Raw genomic sequence first — 10,857 nt, forward strand, 5'->3', positions numbered from 1 at the left:
AAAACGTTGTGAAACCAGACCTCTAAACACAAGGTCAATCTAGCATGTTTTAAATCGAAAAATTAAGACATTAGAATATATATTATGAATTTTATCGCATGTCCTTTTAGACTACACTATTTCACAACGTTTGAACCCAGTAAAGTAAATATCTAGAAACATACAACAATACGTAAGTAGAATACTTTATAAGTTTTCCATAAATACAATCTTACAGTATATCATCTATCAATTTTCACATATTAGGTAAGAGCCAGCATTTTTATATTTTGCTGGGTTCCGTATATTTCCTTCCGAAGGTGGAAATGTTACTGGATCTTCAAAATGAAAAGCGAGCTGGTCTAAATATTAACATTTCGGAAACGGATCTTAATAAAAACGACGGTAAAAGAGACAAATGGATTTGAGACGTTTTTTCCACTCAATTCGATAGATAGATGCTTTTAAATATTTATGTAAGTTAATATTAGATTAAAGTAAATAAGCATTCTCAGAATTCCGCAAACTGTCTATGCTGTTCCTAGGCTAGTATATCTGGTTTTGTTTACGTTTCTTTAAAAACAAAAACAAAGAGAAATGCCAAGCTAATGTTCCGAGCTTAATACATATCTTTTAATCGTCGATTCCATGTATTTGTTCTAGTCATATGTGTATAATAAAATTTAGGGTAGAATTAGAGCACTCGTTGGATTCATTTTTGTTTACATGTTGTTTGTTTTCATTGACCAGCAACTGCGAACTCAGTTGAACGTTTCAAGGTTTCTTCCTCACAGGTATAGTAAAATATTTTGACAATTGCTTTTACTTAGGAGAAAGCTCACTACATCTCAACCATTTCAAATTCCAAAAGAAATATCGAAAATAAAAAGTATATAAGGGTACCCTTCATTTCATTTAATACAACAAAATAATGTTTCCGATTTAATCTTTATATTTATTACTTCAAAGTAAAAAGATATATATTGATCCAAATAGAAACATATTATAATTTCAAGTATTTCAATACTAACAAGATTTCAAAAGTACATCCATAGCAGGTAGCATAGCTGTTTTAACACTTTTTTACACATAAAATCAATTTAGCAACTTTTCCAACTAATTACACTCTTTACAGAATTTTAACCATTTTTTTATTTAACTAAACTTAAGTCCTTCCTTTAATTTTTGAATTATCTCCAACTAATTACAAAGTCACTCTTTCAATTTTTTAACAAATTATTATTATATCAATCAAAAATGAACTCCACAAATAACTTTATTATCACAATTTTTTTTACTTTATTATTATCCTTTACTCATGCTGCTGACGATGTTCGTTTTTTCACTTCCGATGGTGTTGTTTACAGTTATGCTGTCGTTACTAGTACTATTAGACCTGCTACCGTTGTAGTCGAAACTTTATACTACACAACTACGCGTGTTCATGAGGTTACCTTAAGTAACAACGTTGTTACTTCCGTAACAGAAGAAATTACTTCTGCTTCCACTTCGTCTGCTACTTCCTTTTTAGCAACTACCACTTCTTCTCCAACTGCCACTACCATTGCCGCTGTTCAAAGTTCTTCCATTCAATTAGCTCCAGAAGAAGAATTTGTTGCTTCTACTGTCGATGCGCAAACGTCTTCTGGGAGACTCACAACTACTTTAATGCCAGTTTCTTCCAATGAAGGAGAGAGCCAGCAAGCTTCAACTAGTTCCACTTCCGTTATAAGTTCGATTCAATTATTGACTGTTGAAAGTGCTACACAACAGGCTGTTCCTTCTTCTACTTCAAGTTCTTCCCCAACTACTTCCTCTGTTCCATCCAGTACTCTAGAAAGTGCCACTGTCACCTCTCCTGCTTCCGATGTTTGCGATGATTTATACTATTCCACTTATTACATAACATCTTCTGGTGAATCTATTGATGCTGCTACAACTATAACAAGTACTAAGACTACTTATGTCACTGTTAACGTTTAATGATTAGATAGCGAATGTGCATATTTATTTTGCTTACATTCTAATCAAAATCACCTTCATTTAATACTCTAAAATCTTTTGCATCATCATGGTAATGGAAGTTGGGCTCCATTAAGTTATTATGTCGATACTTCTGAGAAGTTAAGACATATTTTTTTCAATATTAACACAAATATGTAATATATAATATCAAATACAATCAACAAAAATAAATGACATTGTCGATATTTTAAAGACTACAAAAGATAACAGACACAACAATATCATATATCCTATCAAAATATTTTGATATTAAAGGTAAATAGAAAAACCATAGGAAATGTTGATTATTTATCTACATATATACGTTATATTGACATATCAGGTAACCATAAAGCCTGATGTAAGCAATAACCCCGATGAAGCAAGTGAGCCTCTAGATATTGCTGAACTATGTCTCTTGTCCTTTCTTGATTCATACTCATGTAAAACCATTGCCATGCAAGTTAAAACTTCGGTTTCCCACGGTATGCCATATATACCTACAGAAGATTGATGAATATCAGTGTTATCTCCAGAGTTGCAACGATCAGACTCGCCAATTTCCAATGTGGCAAGTTTTAATGTTAACTTTTTAGGAATGATGGTTGCACCTGCATCTGAATATTTAGCCCATACAGGAAGATATCCAAGTGGTCTTACTCTATTATGTCTCCTATAATTATCATATTCTTCCATTGTTCTCTGATCACATAGAGATGCCATATTATCATCTAATATAAGTAATTTTAAAATGCTTGACCCAAACGGAGAGGCAAAACCAGTTGTCCCATACCATTGAAGATTTAGGCCACCAACTTTAGTATCTGAATTTCTTCTCTCAGTATGATTAAACATAGAGTAGCTATAAACTTTAGGTTCTCCGTCAGAACTTAAAGCAGTGTCACTTTCTGTTTTTTTCGAATATTGTTGGTTTTCAAATTGTTCGTATCTAAAGAATGTAAAAATATGCTCAACTCTTCTATATGAATCTGTCACTTCTTTATGAACTGTACAAAACTCAATCTTATACAGATCCCTCCTTTCACTCTCATCACTTTCCAAATTTAAGTGCGCTACAAATTCGGCACTATTTGGTAATTTAATTATAGAGGAGTTAGGATCATAGATAATATATCTGTATATGGTTGTTATTGGATGTTTCCTGTTAAACATTGATTTCATAACATTCAATGAAACTGAATGGTATAATGGAATCCCCAATGCTTGTGTACAATCAATACTATCAAACTTTCTCTTATTATTTTTATATACAGAAAATGACTCTTCACTGGGGAAAGCAAAGAAACCTTTTTTTAAAACAATAGAAACAAAAGGTAAAACCCTATAATGCGTGAAGGTAGGTGCCCTGTTAACGTACCCTTGTCTTTGAAGATCACCAATTGTTTGATCTTCAGAAACAAATGTGTTCAGAGTTATAGAATCCGAGGGGAATGCATCTGATTCCATTACGGTAGTTTGATCGTCATAGTTTTGATCGTAATTCTCCGTCCTATTTTCTATATTATTATCACTGTTATTGTTATTAGACTGTTCATCAGATCGTACAGGTCTACTCGATTGTCTTCGACTACCAGACACCAATTGTCTAACTCTATTCATTGTTCTCACTCTGATTCAGGTACTCTTAATTTTAATTCACAAAGTTATAGTCCTTTTAAATAAACCCAACCCCAGTGTGATAAATCCAGACAAAATTTAAATCGCAATTTACACTTAACCAAACTCACCAATTTCTTGCCTCACATCATAATAATTAACTGCTGATTGTTATTAAATCGATGACATGATTGACTATTAATGAAGGGACAACTTAAATGTAACTGTCAACATTAATTACATTTATTAAAATCTTAGCGATGCTCAAATTTCAAAGTTACTTTACCGGGATTACACGTAAAAAATCTAATTTGATATTCAGAAACACGAAACTTTTCTATAAAATCAGATCTTTAAAATGATAATATAAGTCCACTTAATAATATAAAGGTTGGTTATTACTTTCCATCATTTAGTATCTGGTAGTTGTAATTCGTGTAAGCTAGTTACAAGAAACTGGAGTTTATAAAGGCATTATATTAGCTATAATACCATTTTTAAAGACAGCTTAAATCGACAAATTGTGGTAACATGTCTACAAATAAAGAGACAATTGACGATAGGTTTACGAAGATCGAAAATGACCTTGAACAGATGAACAAATTAATTGATGAAAACTTAAAGGTGGATGATGATAAGCTTGCTGTAGAAGCAATGACTGATATTCAGGAAGAAGCTGCACATGAGAAGGATGTCGTTAAGGAGAAAGAACAGGAAGAAGAAGCTGAGGTCGTAAAAGGAAGTGCAGATGAAGTGGAAAACGAAAAGCAAGAGGAATTGACCTTTGTTAATGACAGTAATATTCGCGAACTAAACGAAATGTTGGAAGCAGAAATAGATTCTACTTCTGTCACTGAGGAAACAAAAGTTACTGCAGTAATCAAGGAAACTGAAGATACTGCTATCCCTGAAAAGACAATATCTGATACGGCTAAAGTAACAGAACATGAAGCTGAAAATGATCTTAAACATGACGATGAAAATGAAGAAATGTTGGAGGACACAACTGAAGACATAGTAACTTCTCATGTTGAATCAGATACAGTTGACAAGCCTCAAAAAGAACTAGAAGAAGCTGCCAAAGATACAGTAGATGAAGGGAAAATTCAAGAACACCCAATCGAAGACACACCTGAATTAAAGGGGAGCAAAATAGATACAGCCCTAGCGAGTTCTTGTCAAACTTCACCAGAGCCAAAGGAGACCGACTTTATGATAGAACATGGTGTTGACAAGTCAACTACAAATGATGGTATCTTAGATTCTAGTGTAGAAGAGAACACTGCCGTCAAAAAATCAAGCTCCCCAATGGAAAATCTTTCCCCAATTATGCTACCGAAGAATACAGCACCAAGAGAATTCAACGATACTGAACAATCCAATAATAAATCTTCATTGCGTAGAACTACAAATCCTTTCAGGGTCATTTCCGTGGGAGCTGCTCACTCCAGGACCCCAAGCGGAGCCTCCTCTAGAGTTGCAAGTGCAAACATTTCTTTAGGGAATGAGAGCCAGGAAAACAGTAGAGTGTCATCGATTTCTTCAGATGGGAAGGCAGAACATAATGTTTCTAATGAGAACTCCATAGATAAATTACAAAGTAGACACGATTATTTGATTGATAAATGTTCCAAATTACAAAAAGAAATCAATTACTTGAAAAAGATGAGTAATCAAGCTATGTTATCAATTGAAGACACTCGAAAATTAAAGAATGCATTAGAAAAGTTGCAAGAATACTTGGATAAGAAAACCAAAGAAAAATATGATACCGGTGTTATGTTGAGCAGACATTTGAGAAAACAAATCAATCGTGGTGAGCAAGGACAATTTTGGATAAGCAATAAGTAAGTCTGTGACATATATACATGTATAAATGCCTATTGTAACAATCTATTACTTTTTATATCTCTACTCGTAACCAACTACCATTCTTGCGCAGCGTCGAAGAAGACCAACTGTCGAGTTCGCAAGAACTCGGGCTTCAGGAGAATGATTCCGTTGCCAAAGTAACGTCCCTGCTTCGAAAATACAGGGACCTGTAAACTAATACCACTCCAGAGTATTGAGACTATAACAACTAACAAGTAAATATAATTAAACCATTCCATGACATGGTTTACAAACCTGTCACTTCAAAAGTCCTTAAAATCCATGTCATGTTACCCGGGAAACAAACTGTTAACGCCTTGAAAATTTTTGAAAGATTATTAAAACATCAAAACTGTTTATTAATGCGATGAATGGATACTGATGACCACTTTCTTAAGAACTGTTAGTTATTTTGAAGGTATATAAACTTGTTTATTTGTGTGTAACTTCAGAGCAACCACAATTGTTATCTGTTCCCCCCACAAAAAAAAACAAGAACAAGAACAAGAAGAAGTTATGTCTCGTGAAGGTTTCCAGATCCCAACCAATCTAGATGCTGCTGCTGCCGGTACTTCCCAAGCCAGAGCTGCTACTTTGAAATACATCTGTGCTGAATGTTCCAGTAAACTGTCCTTATCTAGAACTGATCCAGTTCGTTGCAAGGACTGTGGCCACAGAATTCTGTTGAAAGCTAGAACTAAGAGAATGGTCCAATTTGAAGCCAGGTAAATAAGCTACAGGGGCAACTGCATGTGCTCCCATGCTATATGCTTTTGTTTGCATATTTCTTTTTTTATTTAAACCAACAAGAGCTTCCTCCATATGTAAACCATGTTATTAATTACATATGGCGAACTTTTATTGGACTAGCATTGTCTAGCTCTGCTGTACCATACCGTTATAAATCCATTCATATAAAGTCTAATTATTTCGCTGTTTTCTTACCTTATCGGCAGTAGCTTACATGTGTAGAAAATCCCAGTAAGATGTAGGCTTTTCCATGAACATTGTCATCATATTTTCATCATAGAAGTGTTGCATTTTTTTCTATTGTTGGATAACTGTATTCATCAAGTGTTTTCCAAATGCTTGTCTCATTTTTAAGGTTGCAGTTATTCCAGCACATGTCAATGTATTTATTGATATAAAGATTGAGATACATATACATATATAATAATAATAAAATCAATTTATTTTACATATTTCATATAATATGCGTTTACTACGCTACTTTTTGTACAAGAGGTCATTAGAGGTTTTCTGAAATTGAAATAATTCGTAAACTCATCATGACTGTTAAAGGCAACTCTCTGATTTGTAAATTACAATTGAATTAAGTGAAGATATGCAATTGATATCTTCCATTTGATTTATATACGAGCAGCTAATCATTTAATCATTAATAGTGAATAAGTGAGTTCGACAATTAGGAAGGTACTATTTCAACAGGTTGAGCTGCTACCAAAACTAAGGATATTATCAGATGAGTTATCAATATTTAAAGGCAGCACCAAAGGTTATTTGCATTGGTAGAAATTTTGCTGCTCATATCCAGGAATTAAATAGTGCCACACCAAAACAGCCTTTTTTTTTCTTGAAGCCTAAATCTGCTATCATAACTCAATTCTCCAAACATCTACCAAAGGAAGATCAACTGAGAATATCAGGAGATGAGTCTTTCCATGGTCTAAATGAAAACGGTACGAATCCAGGACATATACTACTTCCAAATGGCACTGAAGTGCACCATGAAATTGAAGTTGCACTAGTCATGAACAAGTATTTATCTAATGTTTCTGAAGCGAACTTTAAAGCATCAGATGTTTATGACTCGATCAGTGGCATAGCGTTAGCCTTAGATTTAACAGCAAGGAATGTCCAAGCAGAAGCTAAAAAGAAAGGTTTACCTTGGTCAATCCCAAAGGGTTTTGACACTTTTTTACCCATGTCACAGTTCATAAACAAAGATATCCTAACAGCTCATAAAGATAATTTGCAAGATGTTTTTAACTTAAAGTGTTCTGTTAACGGAGAACTCAGACAGAATGCATCAAGTGACTTGATGCTAGTTACATTCCATAAAATTATTCAACATATTTCAACAAAGATTACCTTAGAACCTGGTGACATTATTTTAACAGGGACTCCAGCAGGCGTTGGTCAGCTCAACCCTGGTGATCATATATCTGGTGAGTTATTCTATAATGGTAAGAAAATTATTAATATGGAGTTCGATTGTTTACAACGCCCAGGGCCATTTGTATATAGAGAGACCTAGATGTAACACTTATTCAGCTGTAATTAAATCAATTAAAGTATACATCCAAAATCAAAACCACAATTATGACACTTGATATTTACAAAATTTCTATGAAATTGTTTATTGCACTCAATATTTATATGCTAAATGTTCTCTTATATAAAGATAATCCTAGGTTCTTGTATCAAATTGAATTTCCTAATCTTAACCCCTCCAGATTTCAATACCCTGAAACTATCTTCATCCATATTGTATGATTGGCTATAAACGACTTCTGTAATACCCGTTTGAACAATTTTAACAGAACAAGTTAAACATGGACACGTATCACAGTATAAAGTTGCGTTTGAGCCAATACGATCTCTACCTGCTTCTAATAATGCGTTTTCTTCAGCATGTAGGCACAAACATGTATGAAGATTACCTGAATTACCATCGTTACATCTAGGGCAACCGCCGTTAAAACAATTGGTTAAGTGACGTGGTGTACCATTATATCCAGTAGCAATGACTCTACGATCTCTGACAATAACACATCCTACCCTTCTTTTCATACAATTTGCTCTAGATGCAGCTAGTGTTGCCAATTTCATAAAATATTCATCCCAGTTTGGTCTCAAGGGAGGAGACAATTCTGAAGCGCTATTCTTGAGTTCTATCTCATTTAAAATTTGACTAATGGCTTTCCTTAACTTCTCATTTAAGGTGTCCACATCATCATCGGTAACAAGTTTAAATTTAAAATGTGCATTTTCGGACAGAAGTATTGAGTGTTTCGTTTCGTTTATGTTTGAAATAGCATCAAGAGCTTCCTGCATTGACATTGTATCACTTTTATTCTCTTTGTTATAAAAGTTGTTAAATTTTAACTTCAATGCTGTTGTGCCTTCCACCGACATATGGACAAAAAAAGGACGTTTGGAGAGTAGATCTAGTAATGACAACTTTTCACAATGCACAACCATATTGCTAGTATAATTCTTAGTAGCATAATCCAATATATCATCGTCTTTTTTAGAATTATCAATAACTTCGAAGTCATGTTGTTTCATCAACCAATTAAGGATTAATTCCACACATTCAAAGCCAGATCCACTTACTGCAACTAACATTTCGTTAAAATATTTTTATAGTGATCTCCCAGTTGACGTCTTCGATGTGTAACCCCTTAATAACAACCACAATATAATCAATTGAAGACTTTTGTAATTGCATCTTTTATATCTGACCGTTATGCAAGTTTCATGTTGTATCTGAGATATCGCGTTCTGGTTTATTGGAACCCTCATCGGACATCATCGATTTCAGTGTATATTAGAATCATCTCAATTTTTTTTTCAAATGAATATATAACATCAAACTTTGATTATGTTTAGTAGCTTTAATAGATAAAAGTAAAGTGTTTCCATACAATCAATTAGTCGCTAAAGGAGATATATTATACTGGGCGCAATTTGTGTTTATTCTGTCACTGCAATATCTCGTTGTTATCGAAGTCATTTTGGTTATAATTTTAACTGTATTATCGTCAAACTTATTACCGGGGATATATAACCAATCAAAAGATATCCAATCGATAACTTATATCAATTATTTAAAATATTTTTGATTTTTGAGATTAATTAAACACTATGCTAGGAACCAAAAAACTGGTTCTAAAAGCGATAATACATAACGGTAGACAACCGTTGCACAATGGTACAACATTGAATAATGGTTTAAGGTTATTTAATGACGTGCACCAGGCGCCATTATTATTAAGGAGACTTCTATCAAGTACTAGACAAAACTTTAACAAACCAAATAGTGAAACTAATGGAAGTGGCAATAAAAATCAACCTAAAAAGAGAAAGATTTCCAAAATTAAAATTCTATTTATATCTGGGTTTGCACTCGGAATCACAGCTACTATAATTGAAAATAGGAGACATAAAGATAATGAAACTGTTATTAAGTCCAAAGATATTAACATAACTAGTAATAGCTGGTTTCTTTTTATTTATTCTACGTTACCACTAAATGCAATCTCAAGAATATGGGGGCACTTTAATAATCTAACTCTTCCCGAGTGGAGCAGAACATATGGTTTCAAACTCTACAGCTATTTATTTGGTGTCAATCTCGAAGAAATGGCAGACCCAAATCTATCTCATTATTCTAATTTAGCTGAATTTTTTTATCGTGATATTAAAAAAGAATCAAGACCAATTGCATTAAACCCAAATGCTGTTGCTTCTCCAAGCGATGGAAAAATCCTTAAACTAGGTATTATTAATAAAGAAACTGGTGATGTTGATCAAATCAAGGGTATGTCTTACTCTGTTAAAGAACTACTCGGTACTCATTCAAGTTCCAATACAAGAGTGGTCAAGTACACTTCCGACAAAATATACGAGAATGATACTCAAGATATTCCTTTAGTGGATACATCAGATATGAAATATCAGATTAAAGGCAATCTTGCAGTTGAAAAAAAGAAATCTTCTATAACGGAATCAATTAACTTTTTACATGAGCTGTCATCTAATTATATCACTAGAGGAACACATAAAAGCAATGTAGATGATTCCCAAATATACTATGCCGTCATATATTTGGCACCTGGTGATTATCATCATTTCCATTCACCTGTTAATTGGGTTTGTCAGTTACGTAGGCATTTTCCTGGTGCTTTATTTTCAGTTTCACCATTCTTTCAACGTAATTTCCACAATTTATTTGTTTTGAATGAACGTGTAGCTTTATTGGGATACTGGAAATATGGATTTTTTAGTATGACCCCGGTTGGTGCCACTAATGTAGGATCAATTACAATCAATTTTGATAAGGAACTTGTTACAAATTCTAAAATTAATAAGAAAAGTAAAGAACCTATTTGTTATGAATCTAACTACTCTAATGCAAGCAAAATACTTGCAGGAATTCCTCTTGTGAAAGGAGAGGATATGGGGGGCTTCAAACTAGGCAGCACAGTCGTTATATGTTTTGAAGCCCCAAGAACATTTTCATATAATGTACAAGAAGGTGACACAGTAAAAATGGGACAGAGTTTAGGCTCAATCAATTAAATATTCATTAATATAAAATAATAAATCTCCTTACACTTTAAATATATTTCAATTACC

The 10,857-nt window shown here is 33.4% G+C and overlaps 7 protein-coding genes across 7 annotated transcripts; 5 read left to right on the top strand and 2 right to left on the bottom strand.

The window, feature by feature from the left end:
• Window positions 1-1,236: 1,236 nt before the first annotated feature.
• Window positions 1,237-1,962, top strand: DSE2 (Dse2p; the record flags this gene model as incomplete). The annotated part of the gene is made up of 1 exon (XM_003686089.1): window positions 1,237-1,962. One exon carries the CDS (start codon window positions 1,237-1,239, stop codon window positions 1,960-1,962), a length of 726 nt encoding a protein of 241 aa, XP_003686137.1.
• Window positions 1,963-2,322: 360 nt separating this feature from the next.
• On the bottom strand, window positions 2,323-3,603 carry TPHA0F02220 (uncharacterized protein; the record flags this gene model as incomplete). The annotated part of the gene is made up of 1 exon (XM_003686090.1): window positions 2,323-3,603. The coding sequence occupies one exon, from the start codon at window positions 3,601-3,603 to the stop codon at window positions 2,323-2,325; it is 1,281 nt and encodes a 426-aa protein (XP_003686138.1).
• Window positions 3,604-4,131: 528 nt separating this feature from the next.
• BNI5 (Bni5p) lies at window positions 4,132-5,451 on the top strand (the record flags this gene model as incomplete). The annotated part of the gene is made up of 1 exon (XM_003686091.1): window positions 4,132-5,451. The coding sequence occupies one exon, from the start codon at window positions 4,132-4,134 to the stop codon at window positions 5,449-5,451; it is 1,320 nt and encodes a 439-aa protein (XP_003686139.1).
• Window positions 5,452-5,988: 537 nt separating this feature from the next.
• On the top strand, window positions 5,989-6,201 carry RPC10 (DNA-directed RNA polymerase core subunit RPC10; the record flags this gene model as incomplete). The annotated part of the gene is made up of 1 exon (XM_003686092.1): window positions 5,989-6,201. One exon carries the CDS (start codon window positions 5,989-5,991, stop codon window positions 6,199-6,201), a length of 213 nt encoding a protein of 70 aa, XP_003686140.1.
• A 754-nt stretch (window positions 6,202-6,955) lies between these two features.
• FMP41 (Fmp41p) lies at window positions 6,956-7,750 on the top strand (the record flags this gene model as incomplete). Its single annotated transcript, XM_003686093.1, has 1 exon — window positions 6,956-7,750. One exon carries the CDS (start codon window positions 6,956-6,958, stop codon window positions 7,748-7,750), a length of 795 nt encoding a protein of 264 aa, XP_003686141.1.
• Window positions 7,751-7,887: 137 nt separating this feature from the next.
• DCD1 (deoxycytidine monophosphate deaminase) lies at window positions 7,888-8,844 on the bottom strand (the record flags this gene model as incomplete). Its single annotated transcript, XM_003686094.1, has 1 exon — window positions 7,888-8,844. The coding sequence occupies one exon, from the start codon at window positions 8,842-8,844 to the stop codon at window positions 7,888-7,890; it is 957 nt and encodes a 318-aa protein (XP_003686142.1).
• Window positions 8,845-9,363: 519 nt separating this feature from the next.
• Window positions 9,364-10,800, top strand: PSD1 (phosphatidylserine decarboxylase 1; the record flags this gene model as incomplete). The annotated part of the gene is made up of 1 exon (XM_003686095.1): window positions 9,364-10,800. One exon carries the CDS (start codon window positions 9,364-9,366, stop codon window positions 10,798-10,800), a length of 1,437 nt encoding a protein of 478 aa, XP_003686143.1.
• Between the last annotated feature and the right edge of the window lie 57 nt (window positions 10,801-10,857).

This window comes from Tetrapisispora phaffii, chromosome 6 (assembly GCF_000236905.1).
Source record: "Tetrapisispora phaffii CBS 4417 chromosome 6, complete genome".
Taxonomy (NCBI): domain Eukaryota; kingdom Fungi; phylum Ascomycota; class Saccharomycetes; order Saccharomycetales; family Saccharomycetaceae; genus Tetrapisispora; species Tetrapisispora phaffii.